This window comes from Melospiza melodia, chromosome 14 (genome assembly GCF_035770615.1).
Source record: "Melospiza melodia melodia isolate bMelMel2 chromosome 14, bMelMel2.pri, whole genome shotgun sequence".
Taxonomy (NCBI): Eukaryota; Metazoa; Chordata; class Aves; order Passeriformes; family Passerellidae; genus Melospiza; species Melospiza melodia.
The window spans coordinates 14,741,847-14,762,060 of NC_086207.1; the positions used below are offsets into that span (position 1 = coordinate 14,741,847).

General features: G+C 46.1%; 1 protein-coding gene across 2 annotated transcripts in view; it reads right to left on the reverse strand.

Moving 5' to 3' along the window:
• GLRA1 (glycine receptor alpha 1) overlaps positions 1-20,214 on the reverse strand; it is a 37,671-nt gene that overhangs the window by 9,978 nt on the left and 7,479 nt on the right. For both annotated transcript variants that reach the window (XM_063168878.1, XM_063168877.1), the window contains exons 2-3: positions 12,659-12,789; positions 8,556-8,623 (exon numbers count right to left, since the gene is read on the reverse strand). In XM_063168878.1, the coding sequence (XP_063024948.1) occupies positions 8,556-8,623; positions 12,659-12,789 (199 nt within the window). The remainder of the gene's footprint in view (positions 1-8,555; positions 8,624-12,658; positions 12,790-20,214) is intronic.

Genomic DNA, 20,214 nt, shown 5'->3' on the forward strand with positions numbered 1-20,214 from the left:
CAACTGTTATTAATTTTTAGCTTTGTAGCTTACAGCTATGGCATAGCATGAGCAGCTGCCTGTCCCTGCATCCCTCTGCTACAGCAATTGTCAGCTGTGTGGGAAGGGCCAGGACCTCTCTGTCTGGACCCTGGGGCTGCAGAGAACAGGAGCAGTTGCAGAGAGCAGAATGGCCACTGTCAGCAGGAGGATGTTCCAGGGGAGTAAGTGGGGAAAGAAACTGAGACCAGCTTCCTTTCAGTGCTGAACTGTCCCATATCGTGACTATCTGTAGTTCACCCAGCACTGGGAAAGGAGAAGGCACAATGAGAGATATTGTCCATGAAAGAAAAATTCCCTGTGTGTCTGCTAATGCAAGGATAACTCAGATGAGCTGATGGGAGCAGCTGCCCCTGGTTAGAGTTTATGAGCAGGAGAGGGATTTGCATGAAGTCTGCTCTCCTAATCCTGAGTGTTCTGGGTTTCCCCCCTCTAATGTCAAAATGCCATAAAGGCAACAGATTTTATAGGGTGACCATCTTCCTTAATTGAAGGTAGTCCCTCAGCACTATGCAAAATTATACTTGCTCCCTAACCACAAGTCTGACAGCTCCCCTAAGTTCCCAGGTCAAGGTTAGCTGCAGAGGCTGAGTTCAGACACTACTGGAAAATTAGGGGCAGTTTCTCTTCTCCCTGTCTGACCAACAGCTTCCCATGCTCCTTTTCTTCTGACTTTCACATAAGAAAGTGAGCCAACAAATTGAAATGGGTGGAGGATGTGCCAGCTATCAGGAGAGGGGCGAAAGCTCCACAACCATAAATTAATTGACATTTTCTAAGTATAGAGGCAGACTGCGTCTGACGAGCAGCATATAATAAGCCAATCCCACTGCCCAGGCCCAAATGAATAGTCCTTCTCATGATTAAGGGTTTATTTGCTGCCTTTCTAATATAAATGTACTTTGAAGACTTTTATTAGGACACAGTTAATGGAGGGTGTCTGATGTGCTTGCTGGTGTCTGATACCTGCTGCAGGCACCCGGTGAGAGGCTCCCCTCCCTCTGCCACCAGCTCTGTTCTTTCCAGCTGGAGAACACAGAGCTCTGCAGTTGAAGGGTGCCTGTATAGGAGAGTTGCCTGCATAGCACAGATTTTCTCATGCTGCTGCCTCAAGAGCTCACTTGACCGTGAACCTACAACCTCTTGTCAACAAGGACACAACTCTTGTGGTGTCCAGGGCACTGGAGGGTTGGGGGAGGATGTTGCAGCAAGGTAGAAAAATCATCAAGAAAGGTTTCATAAAATCAAGCCTGCTCTCCTGGAATCAGTGGCTGGCCTTGTCAAAACCAGCACTTTGCAAGTTCTCATGTGAAAGCAATCCTGGTGGGAGCAGTTTGTTAACATAATCTATTCCTGGGTAAAAACAACCTGTATAAACTGTTTGTACACCTTTAGATAGAAAAATGAAAACTATCTCTTATGAACAACTTTCCCTGCATGTACACACTGAGTTTGAGTGACCAATCAATACAGGATAACAACTTGTTACTAACCAATAAAAGTAATTAGCAAGAAAGCTCCTGACCAATTGGAGTTCCACACTGTCTGCAAAACTGTACAAAAAGGAGTTATTCAATAAAGAATAGCCTTTTTCCACATGAAGAAAATGGAGTCCCATGTGGTTTATTCCCATAAGAGGATTGTGTGGGGTGCTCTGTGTTTTGGACAAGGCGCTTCTAGCCAAGCACATGGTCTGGAGTCTGTTTCAGGCCACTTGGTGCCATCTGCACCCTCAGAGCACAGGAGCTGCTAATGACATTAATGATTGTGACAACAGCAAATGAACCAGCGACTTGACGCTAAAAGGAGCAGACCTCTGAACACAAAAAAGAGTTGCAACACTCTTCCCTTCTGCTGATATTCCAAGTGTCACCTTCACGAGTCCTAGTGCATTCCTCTGACTTAATTATTCATCTCTGTCGACCCTGGATAATGTGTCTGGAGGAAATGTGAATAGCTGGGGACAGCTGGGGACCAGGGTCTCAGCACAAGCCTGGAAAAGGAAAGGAGCCATGAATTCCCACTTTCCACAGCAGGCAGCAGCTTCCAGAGCTACCTGTATATTTTCAGTTCTCTCTTTTCTGTGCATCAAGATCTGCAGCCATTACAGTCAGGGGAAATCAATGTCACTGACCTAATAGGTAGAAAGCAAAAGGTTGTTTTGCTTATTCAGCTACAAATAAGCTGGATGCTAGCAGGTCAGCTCCAGTTTGGGACTTCTGTCATGTACAACACAAATTAAACTCATGTTTGGAAGAAACTTCAGTGGTTGCTGCCCAGAAGTGTGCTCAGCCGGATGGAGAGGTAGAAGGGGGGAGGGAATGGAGCCAAATTCCCTCCGACAGCCTGAGTTACTGCGGGTAAGCTTTGTTGATGGAGCAAATTCACTGCTTCAGCTCCAAAATTTGCTAAAAGAATAGGAAAGGGTGAGACAGAAAGTGCTGGGTGGTTTGTGCTGCCACCACAGCAACAGACCACAGGCAGAATGATATCCAGAGTCTTTGTAACCATGAAGAGCCACTTTAATTAAACAGTTGTGGGCCAAATGAAAATTAACTCTCACAGTGCGTGGGTGTGAGAAGGCCCCTCCTAATTCACCTCTAGAGTGACAGTGTCCTGTGCTCAGGTCCTGCTGGGAACAGTGCAGGGGCACCTTGGGAATGTGTGGAGGGAGAAACTGCACCATGTCCACCCCAGGGATGTGCAGCAGTGTGGGGAGTAACTCTGGATTGTTTTACTTTGTGTTCCTCCTTTGGAGACAAGTGTTGGCTGTGGGTATTTTTTGTTTTGGAATACAGAAAACAAGGCATTTACGTTGTGATATAAAAAGGGCAAGGACGAAGAAACACGAAACATGCACTGAATGTAATTCTCTGGCTTTGCCATTTCAGGGCATGAATATTTTACCTGTGTGTGCATTTATGCAGATCTTCCTACTCAGGGAGTTTACTCCACAGTCCTGGGCTGCTCACTGAGAGCGTGGTTTTCTCCCAGATGTCTTTGCCCTCATGTCATTGCACTGCAGCGTTGAAGGCTCTGAGCAGCCTTTTAGGTTCCTTGTGTCGAGCCTCATTTGAACATCGCTGTAAAACCAAGCTCTGTGACTGCAAACTGGACATGGCACTGCCTGGGGAGCCCGCAGGAGGCATGGAGAGCAGTCAGGGTGTGTCTGTGCTGTGACACAGGCTAACAGAAGGGTTACAGTGCTCTGCACCGGCTGAGCATCCTCTGTCTGTCCTCAGCATTGCAGTCAGGCTGAGGGGGGATGAGCCAAGCAGCACTCATTCCTTGGCTACCTGGAGAGATGCAGCATTTCTCCTGCATGCTGTATAGGACATCTTAATTAGCATCTCTAACAAGTTCACAGTTATTCCTAAGTGATGGACAGCACTGGCCAATTTCTGATGTGAACTTTCAAGCAAAGAAAGATGTTTGACTGGGGCTGCAAACTTGGCAAAAAAAAAAAAAAAATAGAAGTAAAAATTTCTTTCTCCATATCCTTCTTATCCCTCACATTGCTCATTTGTGTGCCCATCACATCCAAGCATTGATTATCTTGTGCAGCCTGCTCCTCTGGCTGGCTGGGGAGAGGGGAGCAGCAGCTCTGTGCAGGGAAGGCGTTCAGGAGCTTTGCAATTTGGCACAAAGGCATTTCACTCCCAAGAGGGAAATGACACAAGGCAGGAAGAGAATAACTGGAGTGATCAGAGTAGTTCAATTTGATAATGCTGAAATGAAATTCTGCTTGGTGACCTCGCAAGGAGACAAGGAAACAGAAGATCGTTTGAGACCTTCCCTTGCCAGATCCCAGAGCCTTGACATCTCTGCTGAAAGCAGAGGAGGCTGCAGGCAGAGCTGGGCAGGAGGGAAGGAGCCCCTCAGAACACTCCTTTGGTTTTCCCTCCTGACTCAGGGGCCCTGTCAGAGCAGCCTCTGCACTGAACAGTTCTGGGGAGAGATTTCCCCTTGGATAAATTTACATTTTGCTGGTAGAAAAATCAGGGTAGAGACTGATCTCCTTCAGAAGGGGATTCTGGGACCCCACCAGAGCATGAGGGGCTTTGTTAGCATTGAATTAGTTCTCTAGGATGGGAATGAACAAACACTTTGAAAGCAACCTGCCTTGTCAAGGAGCACTACAACAGACCGCAAGAACACCAAGAATCAGCCCTAGGAAGGTTTAATAGCCAAGTAGCCAATCTGAAACCAGTGTGAAGCCACACCTGGGCAAGGGAGGAGGAGTCTGTACCAGGGAAGGGCAGGCACCTGGGGAGGGGTGGGAGCAGTACCCTGGTGCTCAATAAGTGTGGGCATTTTTATGCTGGAACCCACACAAGGAAGGTTTTTCAAAGTCTTCCTCCAAAAAGTGGGGATTATATCTCTCTGAGCCAGCAGAACTGCTGGGATATGAGCTGTAGCCAACATCCAGGATTGCAAATGTAGGTATTTAGTACTGAAGTTTTGTGTCCTTGTATTTGAATTGCACAGTCCTATTTCATGGCTTCTTTTTGTTTTGTTCTTTTCCCCCTCCTTTCTCCATTAGTGCACAGACAAACTCCAATCATGGACAGCTGGAACACTGCAGGTCTAAACACTGAGATGGCAGCAGACTGTGAGTAGCTGTGAAAACCTTTTCATTTTGTGTTTTGTGACTTGTTAGGTGCTTATCATCTCTGTGGGACTGATGGTTGGGTTTAAGAATGACTGACTGCAGGACGTTTTGCTCAAAACCTAACTTTTGCTATGGTCTTTGTGCATTGGAACATATATTTTGCTGATTTTGGAGTGAGTGGGGCCAGTATTAAATGTGGGACCCAAGTTCTTCATCAGAATCCCTGCTGTACTGGGGTTTGTGAGTCTTGATTGAATTTCTTGGTCTGCTTTGCTTTGTTTTCTTGTTGGGAATCTCGTGTGCAGATGTCTCTGAGCAAGCATTTAGCATTTGGACAGTTGCAGCCTCCAGCTCCTCCTGTCCCCAGGAGATGCTGGGAGCTCAGTTGTGGCTGTGCTGCAGCTGGCTGGAAGGTCACATTTGCTTTGCTCTTTTCAGATGAGATAACTATGGCATGAAAGCAGCAAAAATGAATTTGCATATTTACACTGTGTCTGAGGGAGGCTGTGCTGGCTCTTCTGTGATTTTTCTTTCCTTTTTGGTCTCTTTGCTATGTGTGGGTCCTTTTTAAAAGGAGAGTCTGGAAAAGCTCATCCTGAGTCCAGATGCTAGCATTGCTAGGTGATGATACAAAAATGTATAAAAAGCCAATGGAAGGCCACAAAACTGCAGCTTACACTGGAAGAGTGAGCAAGGGCATCACTTAATTCCAAGTTTGCTGTTATAGCAGGGAATTTGTTAATGAAATGCTCAGATAATCCCATCAGTTGCCTCATGCCTCAAAGAAAAGCCAAAGATGGTGCAGTTTATTCACTTAAAACCCAAGACCTGTTCCCAAGGTGCTTCACTTCTGTTTATTTGGAATGAGGAATTTCTCCATTTGCTATAGGTTTCATAGTCTGGTATGGCTGGGGAGTTGTTTGTGCTTTTGAACAGCAAAAAGGGATTTAAGAGCTTGTGTTTAGGAGTTGTTTGTTGTTATATAATTATAATAATTGCAGAGAGTGGCTGCACCTTGCACTTGTCCTTGGGGATCCCTCCTGTTGGATGCACAGTTGCAGCGATGCTTTGGGACAGGAGGGTCTGGCTGTTGGGATTAGAACTCTCCCTCCCTCTGGAGCACAACCGGGGATGTGTTCCCAGTGTGACCCCTCCTTGTCCCCAGAGCTCCAGGCAAGTGGGGCCGGGTACCAGCTCTGAGCTGCAATCCAACATAAATGTCCCATCAATTACGTGCACCACTCTGGAGGTTTTTATGTTGGGTCTCCAGCTCTGCAGGATGCTTAAAGGAGTTACTTCACTTCCCTTGCTCTAAATCAGCTGTGCCTTAGGAATGCAATTTGGTGGATGACTTTGCCTCTTAATTTTTGTTAAATTCCCCCTAACCCTGCAGCAGTTTTCAGATCTCCATTCATTGCCTTGTTCATTTTGAGCCTTTGTGGGGCAGGCAGCAGCTTTCTGCCCACTCTGGGCAATTTGTGCCTTCTCTTGGCTGCAGCTCATTTTCTTTCCTTCTGGGGTTTGTAGTCCCAGCTGTCTATATAAAATACCTGTTTTTTTTCTATTTTTCTGTATTTTCTCCTCTTCCTCTACCTTCCATGAGGCCTCAAGCCATAAGTGAGCACTCTCTAATGTCTCTAATCCACTGCATGGTGAGCTCATGGTCTACACTGATTTGTGATATTCAGGCAATGTGAACTTAGAAGGGAGCAGTGGTATATTCTATAGGAAGTATCAGCCCACTATGGAGATATTTTAAAGCCTCCTCTAAGTACGTGTGGGGTACCCATAAAACTTGTGATTTCTCCTGCAGGTAATAGTGTAATAATAATGAAATATAAAGTGATGGAGCACTCAGACCTGAACCTGACCAGGCTTAGAGTGCCTAATGATGGGTGTTTAAAACATAATTTTCTGCCTCCTTTTGGCCAGTGAGGCAGCTGGGGGAGTTTTGCCATCATCAGTCCCAGGGGTCAGTGATAGGCTGTGGCTTTCTTTCTGGTAAAACACTGATTTGCCCCTCTCCATTTTCAAGCTGCCCCCCCTTCCTCTGATGTTTGACCACTTGTTTGAATTCAAAATGGTTTCAAGACAGGACAGTCTGTTATTCCCAGGAGCTGCTGGGGAGCTGACCCTGCCTGTTTGTCCTGCTGCACCCTCAGACAGCAGGGAGGCACTGGCAGCTCTGCAGAGCAAACCCCAGGTCCCCAGGACCTCTCCAGCTTGCTGACATCTCCTTTTCAGCCACTCCAGTACCTGTGTTCCTTGTGTTGGTGTTTACAAGCAGAGCTGCTGCTCCCACACGAGAGCATTAGCTCAGGCTGTGCTGCTGTGTCAGCCTGACATCTGGGCTGCCTTGTCAGAGCTGCTTTGGATATTTCCAGACAAAGCAATGTGCCCACAGGGTGTTCTCGGGCTCCCGTGGGGATTTTTTTTTCCATGGAAGATTGCCTATGAAATGAGTGGCATCTGGAGATGATAGCGAGTCCCCGCAGCGTGTCTTGGAGGTGAACTGCGTCACCCTTGTGCCAGTCTGTGCTAATTTTATGGAGCATCCTGCTCACAGGGATCATGTGGCATCTTTGGCTGCTCCAGTGCATCTCTCAGTGTGGGACAGATGCACTGAAAAACGCTTCAGTGGAATGTGCTCTGAGCATTGCACAGATCCTTCGTGGGCTTGTCCTGCTCCCTTGCACTCTGGGTTGGTGTGCAGGAACAGCATTTATTGCCTGTAAGGCCAAAGGAGGTAACCCATAAAGAGTAAATTAGGAATAGATGTGCATTTCAGTGGCAGCTCTTCCTCTTTTCCTTTCTATACAAATGAATCCACACTACGCTCCCCACCTGTGAGCCCTGACAAATTCTGCAGTCAGGTAGGAAATCTGTTTCCTCGTGCTTGGACAGAATAACAGCTTTTGTTTTCTCCTCCACTAACACAACTGAACCATCCCAACCCAAATGTTTCCAGCAGAATGATGCAGTGTCAGAAGAGACTCAAAACCTGAGCTGTGGCTCTCCTTTGACAGTCTGTGCATGCCAAGTAATTTGTTCAATTCAAGGGGTGTGATCTCTATGCAAAGCCTAAAACTTCCTGCCTGAATGCACAGAATGCCTGAAGCTGGAGCTTGGCATTCTTCATTCAGCATCTTTCTAGAAAAAGAATTACCAGAGGGTAATTAAACACCATATTTCTGGATTATCTTTAATTAGCACAGCAGTAAGGCACAGTACCTCCAGAGTTTTCCTTTGCTGTTCACTGGTTATGTCACAACCAATCTCTAATAGTTTTCAGATGGAGCAATTATCTCCTGTTCTAGTGATCCTCTGCTCCTAGTGCCTTGCCAATTAGATACAGCCTTTAGCCATGCTCACTAATTTTGTATGAAGTGAGCCTTAACTCAGAAATATTGGTTTTGATTTTCTACTAAACATCATTGTCTACCAGAAATGTCTCCAAGAAAACAATCATTGTAACCTTTAATAATTCTTTTAGTCTTTGGGAATCTGAAATCCTGGTGCAAGCTGAATTTGAGTTCAGCTGATTTCCCTTCTCTTTGATTCCAGATTAATTTTGGATTTATGCCCACTTAAACACAAAGTATCTGTAACTGTGGCTGAGCTTGGAGCCTCAGGCAAATCTTCAGAAAAAGATTATTTGTTTTCCTTTCTGACCCTTGTTCTTTGCTCATGGGGTGTTTTTATAAAATGCAGATGGGGACTCTGATCTTCAGCTACATGAAATGAGTCTTGTTGACCATTAATTTACTCAAACTTTGAGCAAGCTTGGGAGCACTGGGTGTTTTTCCCTGGTCCCTCTGAGGAGGAGGAGGGTGATGCTGCATTTCCTGGGAGTGCAGTGAGGCAGAGGCAGCAGCTGAGCAGCTGTGCTGTGATTTTTACTTACCATGGTTGTTTCTGCAATCGAACCAAAGCTGTTGATGAAAATGTTGCAGCTGACGTTCACTGGAGGGCCTGCATGACAAACACAGATTGAACAGCAGCTCAGAGCTTGTGGAACAAAGGATTTCCAGTCTGCAGTTAAAACCTGCTGTGGGAATGGGTGAGCAGGGGAGGAAGGCCTGGGTGACCCAGTGTGGGTTCTGATGCCCATTTGACACCAGGCTGGGCTCAGGCTCTGCCTCTGTGCCCCTCTTTGGCAGTGTTTACAGATCTCTGCTCAGATGAACAGGAATAGATCAGAGCCAGCCAGGACAGTTTCTAGGTGTCTTGACCTGGCTATATGAGTGGTAATTTCACCTTGAATGTGATAGCAAAGTATCCCAGAAAGGAGCTGAGAGATAATTGACTTTTATTTAGATCTATACTTATGAAATAATCACTGTTCCTGAACTAGGATTATGTGCTTCCCTCAAAGCCAGTGCAACAGGGTGGGCTGTAGGGATCAGGCTGGCAAAGCAGCAAATACCCCACGTGATGATGGTGACCCTCTGCACCCTCAAACAGCAGGGAGGGACAGGCTGCTCAGCAGGGTAAAACCCAGGTTACAAATCCCAAAGGCCTTTCCAGTGTCCTGAGATCTCCTTTTCAGCTGTTCCAGTACCTGTTTCTTGTGCTGCTGTTGGTGTTCCCAATCAGAACTGCCCATAAACCCCAGACCCCAGGTGGTGATCCTGCTCCAGGCCTCTCAGCTGGGTAGGAGCATTCAGGGCTGTGCCAGCAGGAATTCTCTGGCTGTCCTGTTTGGGCAGGAGCTAATCCTGGTATCTGGGCCGTGCCTCTCCTGGGCTGGATTTGCTTTCAGACCAAAACTGTGCGTACCCTGCGTACTGGATAAGTCAAGTGGTCACCAAAAGAAAGGGGTGAGGGCTAAGGGATGAAAATATTGTGGTTTGAGGCCATGGGAGTCAGTCTGTTTGTGTAGTACTGATGCCCAAAGGAGTGGCTGGAAATGTTTCATAGCATTGCCTGGGAAATCTGAGGTGGAAATGCTGCACTTACACAGAGGGAGATGCCGAGAGCTGCAGTTCAACACAAAGCAAAATGCTGGGGAATATTTTGGAGCCAGGGCATACCTAGAGCCTGGCAAACCTGTGGCTTGGATAATTCACACATAATGATATCTCACACATAATGAAATTATTTTTTGTAGAGGGTTGAAGCAAAAGGGGCCTCTGCTCTGGGAGCTGTGGAGCCAAAGGCTGCTGTGGGCACTGCCCAGGATGTGGTGGGGAAAGGCAGAGAGCAGAGGCACAGCCCCAGGGACCAAGGTCCCCTTTTACACTGGAGTTAATCCCATATCATCCCTCTGACAGATGCTTCTGGGCAGATAAGATCTGTGCCAGTAGAGAGTGTGGATTTTCAGATTATTCCCCCATTTTTTATGGAATCAGGGATGGTGTCTGCATTTCAAGCACTGCCTGGTGGCTCAGCCTGCTGGGGGAGTGATGTTCCTGTTAAGGTCACATCTGCAGTCTGGCAGTTGCTGCAGCATGAAATACTGGGGGGAGGAATGGCTTTAACGAGAGCCTGGTGCCTCTAATCACTGCAAATGTGTGGAAATGAATAGATTTTCCTGATTGCTGAGGAACATTTGGAGCTTTGTTTTCTCCTCTCCTGCCTTGGCCTCCTCTGAAAGTTTGTGCCTGTTCCCCGCAGTGATGCTCTCTGCTGGGGTTTTCTTGGTGTGAGTCCCAGGCAATGTGAGCAGGCTGTGCCCAACCAGCCCCCAGACAGGCACTGCCAGCTCAGCAGCATCTCACACTGCTCAGTCTGTGCAGCTTTCTCCAGGCTGTTAAACACTGGCATGGCTTGAGCAATCAGACGCAATTAAATGCTTTTTTCCCCTACTTTCGCCAACCCCTCTTATCCAGAAGTTTATCCATATGCTGAAAGCACACAATTATTAGGCTGTAGTACTTGTTTCGTCCCTTCTGTTGAGCTCAGGGGTGATGTTTTTCTGCTCTGGACTCATTCACAAACCACATAAAAGATCCTTGAGCAGGTGATTCCCCTCCCAAAGGGCACAGTACAAGGAGAGCACTGAGCTGATCCCCTGGATGAGTGCACACGCTCCTGACTCTGACAGGTCTGGGATATTTTGGTCCCCCTGCTCCTGATCCAGTGCTGACATGAAGCTGAGGGTGAAGTGGGTGCATGTGAAGGCTTTTTGGGGCAGCCCAGCTCTTCTTGAGGCACTGAGCTCTTCTCAGGATGTCCAAGGTGAGCCATGAGCTCCCCGCAGGATTTGGTGATTTTGGGCATCTTTTAGCTTGTGAGAGGCTCTAGAAAATTCCCTGCCTGCCGCTGGGAATATTCCTCCTCTCTGCAGGGATGCAGCTGTGGAGGAATGGAGTTTTCCAGCAGTGGGGATGAGGGCACAGCCTGGGTGAGAGGTCCCTGCCAGGCTCCTCTCTGTCCCTGCTGGAGCTCCTGACTTCATCCTCCACCTGAAAACCCAAATACTGCTTATTTGTTCTCAGAATGTGAATCCACAGCTAAGTCCAGACTTTACAGCATTTACAGAAAAGCTGCAATCTTCTTTTTGTTAATCTTCCCCTCCCCAAAAATCAATCTGATATGGATCTTCAGCATTATTTTCATTTAGATCTAAGCAATTAAAATGTCCTTATGAGTTACTGCAGTTAATTTAAATGATGTGCTTTGAGAGCTACAACCCCAAGCTCTGTAAAACACCTCCTATGCCTCCCATATAAATTGGAGCCTGATTTATGTGTGGGAGGCTAAGCCAGCAAAACTGCCCTGAGGGGAAGGTGTAGTTCATTGAAATAAAACTGAAATTAAATTATCTCAAATAAAATACAATACAGCTGCCTTCAGCAGGAAGTGAATGTATACATTTCATTAAATATTAAAGTTTAATTTTTGTGTGTGCATAATTTAGAGGTAGGCAGGTTTACAGGGTGGTATTTTAGCTCCTTGTCATTTGGATAAGAACAGCAGTGTCCTCTGCTGCCTGGTTGGCTACTGGGACACAGGGTTCCCATCTTTCTTTGGGTTTAAAAGCCCAGCACAGAGTTTATTGCTCAAAGCTGGGTGCCAGGTGCTGTCACCAGTGATTAATGGGTCCTGGGAATCCTGTCAGCCCTGCCAGTGCCTCCAGGGGAGAGGGAACTGGTTGCAGGAAACAAAAGAAGTGAATAAAATGAGCTTTGGAGATGGGCAGTGGCTGAGAGGAGCAGGTCCTGCTTTATCTCTGGGTGTGATCGGGGGCTAAGGAGCCCCTGGGAAAGTGAGCTCAGTTAAAAAGAAAGGAAAACAAAAAAACATAGAATGGTTTGCATTGGAAGAGCCCTTAAAGCCCCTCCAGCTCCATCCTCTCTACCATGTGCAGGGACATCTTCCATTAGACCAGCTAGAAAAAGCCATCCAGAAACCCCACACTTGCTAGAAGAGGTGTTTTGAGGAGAAAAGATGTTCTGTTGCCTCTGCCAGGGCTTGATTAATCAGTGCTGCTTGGCTGCCATGGAATATGTGGCAGGATGGAAATGTGGGTGGGGAGCACAGAGGGCTGAAAAGCCCCTTTAATGTGGGGACAGGGGTGGGTTTGGGCTGCCCTGGCATCTTGTGGGGTTTCTCTGGGGCTGATGGGAGAGGCTGCAGTGGCTCCAAGGGGGGAGCATTGCCTGCCATTGGTGGGTGCTGTGGGCAGTGACTCCAGGGGAAAGCAAAGTTGGGCATTTTATCTTTACCTTTAAAGAAGTTCAGCTCCAGTCACTGCTTGGTTTGACAGGGTCCTTGATCTCTGTATTGAGATTGATGCACTGAGATTCCCTGATCCAAGCAGGGGTTGGGGGGTCCTATATTTACAGTATATGAAGTTCTTACAAGGTTGTTTCCACTCTGAGCAGACATTTGTTGATGTCTTTCCAGAAATCTACAGGGATCCATGTACCAAATAGCCTTATAATACATACTTGGTAAGAACATAAATATTCATATTTCATACAGCATTAGGAAGATATTAATGAGGATTGGATGCAGTTTTCAGTCCCAAAATGAGAAAAAGCTGGTTTTTTTTTTGCATACCTTTAAAATTTGGTCTGATCCTGGCATCGTATCCTGAAGTTCTCCCCATCAGCTTGTCCAAGAAGTCAGAAGGAGACATGGGTTTGGGGGCAGATCGAGCTGCTGCTTCAGCTTCCTTGGAGGCTGCCAGGCTGTGCAAGTAGAGATAAAGAGGAGATTTCAGCGTGTATCCCATGCTGGGGAGGGCTTGGGGTCCAGAAACAGAGCAGTCAGCATCTTATTCCTGCTGAGGCAGGATGGGTACCCATGTGAATTCCTAATGAGGCTGGTCTCAGCTAATTTGTTTGCCCAGCCCAAACATCTCCAAATACAGAATCCCAGCTGCCACCAAAGTAGAAGAGAGATGATGAGCAGTGAAAATCCTTTTGTGAGTTTAGGTACAGCTCCTTGGTGTGCCACTAAATTACAAATGTGAACTCTGGCGCTGAGCTCCACAGGTAAAATACACTCTGAGATTAGCCTTAGGCAGCAATTACTGCTTAATTACAGGGCAAATAGCAGGGAGCATATGCAGCACTCTGGCAGTATGATTTTCCAAAAGGCAAGTAGGATCAGAGAAATCTGGAGTTTGAGGTTTAAATGAGCATCATGTGGTGGCACAGCTAATGCAGAGCCTGTGGGGCTGGAGGGGACAGGGGTGGTTCTGCTGATCAGCCCAGCCTCTGCCACTGGTACCTGCAATGCAGGGTCTGAGCTCAACACAGAACTGGAGTGTCTGGAGTGTGATCCTGACTTTTTTCTCATGTTGGGTTGAAGATGAAAGGAAATGTAATTTTTCTGGGGCCTGTGTGGACTCTGGGGCAGATAAATTTGTGATTTCATTCTTTCTGTAGAAGACAAAAACCAATGGTTGGTAATTTGCCTTCTGACTCCATGGGAGTCTGCAAGATCTGCAGGGTGATAATTTGGGCTTAGGAAATCTGTTGTTGCCATCTACAGAGGAGCAAGTAACCCTTGGTATTAGCTGCTCATTCTCAGCTTTGCAGGAAGGTTTGACTTCCTAGACAGGAGCAGACACCATTCAGTACCTTCCCTCTGGTTTTATGGTTTCTATTTGAACGTCAGTCTCTTCCCAGGCTGAAAGTGTTGAGTAAAACTGCCTAGATGATCCAAAAAACCCCATAAATCACCTATGCAATGTGGTTAGGATGAGCCTGTGGGTTCAGGTGCCTGGTGCTGAGTAAAGCCTGCAGGCAGCATTGCAATGCAAATGTACAGTGAGCCAAAGGAAGCTGCTCAGAAGGAATTGAGTGCTTTACACTCTGCAAAACTGATTTTTTTAAAGTATAAATGCTGTGGGAATGATGAGGAGCCCCTGACAGAGCAGCTGGGAAGTCTAAGGGAGTTTACAACAGGCACAAGTCATTTGGCTACACATGTCCTCACAAGTGACACCAGAGTCCTCACCTTGGGAAGTTTCTAGTGCTAAGTACTGACACAAGATCTCTTGGGAAGAATTTGGGACTGAAACTATGCATGGTATTAATGTGATGCTGCTCCCAAAGATGGGCTCATCCAATGCAAGTTTGAGCTGAAACCCCAAAGAGTGACATTATCTTGACAAAGCCTTGATAAGAGCGTTTGAACAATTCGATTCCTCAGAGGTTTAAAAATTCAGATGGGATTCTACAGTGCTTGGGTGCCTAATTTCAAAATCAGGAATCTGGTAACTGCATTGCTTTGAGTTTCTTTTCTGGTGTCAGCAGCAATGGTTTGCCAAGCCTTGGTTTTCAGTCCTGCAAACTCACAACTGCAGTCTGGCTCCTTTCGCAAGTTGCAACAGAGTTCTCTGATTGCTGGATTTTTAACTGTTAAAACCATTTTAATTTGCAGTGAAGAGGGGAGATTAATTCCAGTGAGAGCCTAAAACTAGGACTTTATTCACTCCATTGTGTACTCCCAATCCACTCTCCCACTGGAGCATTTCTGAACAGGATGCTGCACTTCCTTCTCTCTGACCAGGTGTGCATCTTGCTCTTGCTACAACCATGTCCCCTTTCTTGTCTTGTCCCCATCTCTGCCCCAAGGAAATACTGCAAAGCAGAACCAATGTGTTTCAGGGGTAAATGGGGTTGTGAAATGGGTGATGGTTTTTAATTTAATTTGTTTTTAGAAGGAAAGCAACAGGGTGCAATTGATTTGCAAACGCAGGAGAAAGCTGGGAGTAGGAGGACAATCAATACTGGGCTTGACTGCTGCATTCCAATGGAGTGTCTGCATGGCAATGAGTCCAGAGAAAAGATTTCAATTAAGCAGCAAATGACTTGGTAACCAAAGACTTCTGCCATTTCAGCAAGATGCCAGACAGTGCAATACACTGATTCCTTCTCATTAACTGTAGACTGGATGAAGTATATGGAAATGGAAAATGTGTGTGGGAGGGGAGAGGCAATACAAACCTAATAAGCATCTAATAATCTTTAAGTGGAAAAAGATAATTAGAAACTGCAATTCCCCTGGCATTTGTTTTAAAAATGAGGTAGAAAAAAGAAAAGAAATCAGTGCTCATCTTTCCCCTAAATTCAGTGTGAAAGTCTCTACTCAATATATACACCCCACTTCCAGTGAGTGAATCTGTGTTTCTTGGGTGCCATTTTCTGATCCTTTCTGCATCAAAGCTGCAAATAAATTAATTTCATGGGCTCACTTCCCACATGGAAATAAATATTTAGATAACTGAAGCTCAGAATGCTCTGGGAGAGGACCACCCTCTCACAGCCCCACTGTTTTCTGCAGCTTCCTGCCCATCCCTGTGGCCTGTCCCTGGGGGCACCCCTGGGGATGTGCTGAAACTCTCACACAAGGCTTCAGTGGCTTGATGCATGGTTTAAAATCTGTCTGGCTGCTGTGTTTCTTTACCTGGGAATGGTGAGTTCTGAGTTCCCCCAGTTTGTTTGGTTACTAGATGCTTTCCTAAAACGAGACTCCCCCTGGATTTACAAGAAAGCAGTGCAGAAGGGAGCAGCTTTTCTAGAAGCAGGTAGCTAAATCTACTTTCTATCTTAGAAATAATGGCAGAAAGCACCACTGGGAGCTACAGAGGCTGATCCACTGAGGTGGATGGGTTCTGTCTAGCAGAGCCCCAAAATCTTTACTCTGCTTGTGACAGCTGAGCTTTGGAATGGCAGCTTAGCTCAGATAGCACCCAAAAATTGTCAGCTTCCTCTGTCTTCCAGGTCTGTCTGGGCTAGTGCTTTATGTGCTGTCTTGGGAGCTTTCTGGGGTTTTCTCCATTCCTCAGTCCTTCCAGAACACCCTCAAAAGTCCCAGAGGACTGTTTGTCTCCTGGCTCACAGAGACAAAGAGAGGGAATTGCAGAGTGATTCCAAAATTATTGGCACTGGAAGAGAATTGGAAATTTAGTGGGGGTTGTGTTGCTCAGAGAGAAGATTTATTCTGTGAATAAACAAAGGGAGGCCAAGGCTGTAACAAACCCACCGAGGATGGAGTTTGCAGTGGTGTAAGAGTTGTCTGAGCTGAGCATTTTAATAGCAGTCAGACAGAGGCTTATCTTATTTATGCTGCTGTAATCCCTAGTGGATCTGGCTGAGAAAGTGCCATCAGGCAATCATCACAGCAGCTACAATGGGAAGGATCTCTTCAAAGGGTCGATGAACTAGCATAATCTTTTGTGATATTAATGCTGGTGTGTAAGCAGACACCAGCAAGCCCCCGGGAGCTCCAGCCAGGAGCAGGATGTGAGAGTGGTGGAGATGAGCAGGATTGAATCCCTTAAAACAGAGCTTTGCAGGACACCTATTGCTGGTTTTTCCCAGCCTATACAGGCACTGTTTACTCTGTCTGTATCATTTTGTTTCAGCTAAACAGATTATATATTCTTATAAACAATTATTTGGTTTAGAATGTGGCTCTTCTGCAGTCTGGATGTGTCTGTTCACTTGATTCCTGGCTCTCCAGTTGGCTATTTCCTTCTCTTTCTCCTCCCATTTGCAAGATCCTTGAGCAATATTTTTGTCCTTTTATTCTCTTTTTTGGCTGTGGCCATGGTTGTCCATCTAATTAAGTCCAGCATCACAAAATGCCCTGTTCTGGCTGAATGCTGATACTGAGAAATAAATTTTTCTCTTTTTTTTTTTCTTTTCAAAGAGGAGTGATGAAGGAATTTAATTAGCACAGGGCCTCAATTCCCTTGTCAAATAATTTAATTGTTAATCATTAATTCTGAGTGTAAAAAAATCATGTCTGGCAGCAGAAACAAACTGTTGCCAAACAAGTGTTTGCAAAGGAAATATCTCTCTGCAAAGTGTGGAGGGCTCAGGTTCCTGTGAAGGTAAAGTGATGCCACATCAGTGGCTCCAGAGAAGTGGGATCTCTGCAGGCTGGGGAGATATAGAAGATGCTTCACCCCTACCCTGGTTCTGTGCTGCTCAGCAGAGGTTTCTGAAGTGGTTGGTTTGGGGTTTTTATTATTATTGAAACACAGCAAGCCAGAAACCTTGGCAGGGATGTGTTGGGAGTAGCGTTCAGGTGAGCTGCTTCACACGTTTGTCCTTCAGATGTGATGTGTTCTTTAAGAAATATCCCAGGGGAGGGAAATACCCATCAGGTCTGAGGCAGGCTGAGGTGTGCAGAATAACTGCTTCCCCCTTTACCTCCAAAGCCAGCCTGGGGCTGGGGGATGTGGGAGAACACATCAGCTTTGTTTTATTGACTCCAGCAGGCTCTGAGAGGGGCAGCTGCACATCAGAGCATTGCGCTGCCCATGATTAACAGTGCAGCCTCTTCCTCCTCCTCCTGAACCCTGCCCAGGCACAGAGCAGATCCTGGAGCTCAGCAGAGCTCAGAGGATGCTGGAGCTGCCTGTCACTCTCTCCTCCTCTGCAGCAGGGAGGACAGATCATCCTGAAAAGAAAGAGGGGCAGCCCTAAACTCTGCACCCAGACATTTATTTTTGACTGCACACCAACATGTTATCTAGAGGGGAATGCTGCCAGACCCTTGCTGGGAAGGCTTGGCAGAGACTGCAAGCAGACTTTTTATTTTAATGATTAGATTTACTATCAAAATTAATAGCACAATCAATATTGATATGCAATTCAATTAAATAGGATGAAACTCATTGCCTGCCTGTTTTTCTCCATCACCTTGTTCCAATTTCTGGCCCGCAGCATTAGAGGTGGAAAGGAGATGGAATAGTGGAGGTGAGTGGGAGAAGAGAGCCCCAATACTGAATTTTTTGCTGTCCTGGTGCTGAGTAGAAGGAGCTGAGGGTGTTACAGATGTGCTGCCTACACAGTGGTGATCTCAATCCCTTGGTCGTGCTCAGCTGCTGGTGTTTTACAGCCCCTGGTGGAGGGTGTACTCAGGGGGCAATTTTAAAGTTAATTCTCACAGGTGGGAAGGGAATTTGGACATGGTTGTTTTCTTAATCCAGTTGAGTGTTCAGGCAGGGAGCAGGCCTGAATACAGGAACAGGATGGGAGAGTGGATGTGTACAGTGAGGCTGGGGAAATATGGAAATTGAGAACCTGAGGAGAGATTTCACTCGGAGAAAGAAATGGGCAATGAGCTATTATTATAGTGGAAGGAGGATGGGGACAGGAAAGGAAGAGTAGGCTTGTTAAATGTCTCTGTCCTGGATGGCTGTGCTCTGCTGCTGAGAGCTCTTTAAACCGGTTCTAGCTCTTGCACCAGAAGTAACTGCATTGCAGTAGTCACAGGATGTAATCAGTTAAAGTTTTAACCCAAAGGATCCCAAAACACTCTCAAAGGTCCTTCACCCCCCCTGTTGTCACTGGCTCCTGTGGCTGTACCTGAGGAGAGGAGCTGGGAGGCACTTGTTCGTGAACCTCAGGGAATTAACCCTCTGCAGTCGTTCCCATCCATGGAGAGCTGTAACAACTTCACTGGGGTGAGAAAAATCTCTTCAGACTGCAGCACAGACTGGTGTCTGTGCTCCACTGCCACGTTCCTGCAGCCCATGGCTCCTATGCCATATGGCAAAACACTCTGTCCAGAGCTATAAACCATCCCAATTACACTGATTAACTCTATGGAAAGACACCAGCACTTGGAACATTTGCTGACGCTGCCTGGACAGAGCAGTAAGAAAATAATAAATGACTAGACAATTGGCTGGGGGGAGGAGAAATCTGCATGTTGTATATAGTTGGGAATGGCACAGGGAGACCAATGAATTGTATGGGAATAATGCTCAGTTTTGTGCTAAGTCTGCTCCTCACAAGGATTGTGAGGTTACTCTTGCTTATCGCATACTAAAAAGTGTTTGTTAAATTAATTTTTGAGCCACAGGCATTCTCTAGTGACTTTCTGAACTATTCCCTCTTCCAGAAGCATCTATGGCTCTTGGAGTCCATGCAGTGACTTTTTGGAGATGTATGATCCTAAGCCTTTGAGACAGGTCTGAAAACAGTTTGAACAACAGAGAAGCACAAGTCAAAGCTCAGGTTTTAAGCACTTGTGAGATAAACCCAGCAAACACCAGCACTGACTCTCACCTGTGCCTATACTGAGAGGCTTACAAAAAACACAAAGTTATAATTGCTTTTTGTCTTTTGTGGAAAAACAAAGGGGAAAACATCCTTGCAAAGACAAAAGCATGTGTCTGTAGCTTTACACACACACTGCATATTCCTTTTAAAGTCAGGAGGGCTAAGTCAGATATTCAAAGTCGCGCATAAAAAGCCCTCCTGAAGGCAGTAAATAAAGGGGGGAAACGTCTTAACAAGATGAAACTTCATCATCTAGGTAAGAATAGTCTCTTTGCTGATGTGCTCCTGATTGGGTGTTTGGATGGAGAGCTGCAATGGGAACCTCAATTGACGTCAGAGGGTTTTAGATCACAGACCAGACAAGTGTCAGAGAATTCCGAGAAGTCGTGGGTGCTCTTCTATCTATAGCTCTGCAGTCACTCCCATCAGTTCAAATAGCTCCCTACAGCAGCTTTTTAAAAATTAGTTTTGCTTTAAGGATTTATGCTGCTTGTAAAGGTGGGGTAAGGATATTGTAACTTTTTTTTTTGTGAAATCAGAAGTGGTATGAATAGAATTCTTTTAAGGGATATGACACGTAGTTCAGAGTGCTGGTGGATTTTATCTTCTGAATCTGAACTTTTTGCTGCAGATCCTTTCAAGAGGTCTCCTGAGCTAACCTATGTAACCTACCTGCAAAACTGGGGATCCTGGGGTAAAACTGGGGTTCTCTGATGAAGTCTGTGCTATGTAAAGTGAGTTGTGTGATGAGAGCACTCATGTTGATATGTTCTGATGGAATTGATCATTGTAATTGCAACACAAATACCCTGCTGGACCTGAGTGTTCCCTCTGTGCCATCTGTGATTCCTGGTGTAATTCATCAGTTTATTAATGAGTAATAATGAAGTGTAACTTCTGCAAGGAATGGCCGAGCCCTGCGTCCCCTGCCCAGGAGGGATTTTCTCCTCCTCACTCTTTGTTTGGTCGGGGAACTGAACAAACCAAACTCCATTTTTTCAGCCCTGGTGCAGGAGAGCAAGTTGTGTTTGATGAGGCTGCTGCTTTGTCAGCCTCACTGCTGGGAGATGATTTCAAAGTCCA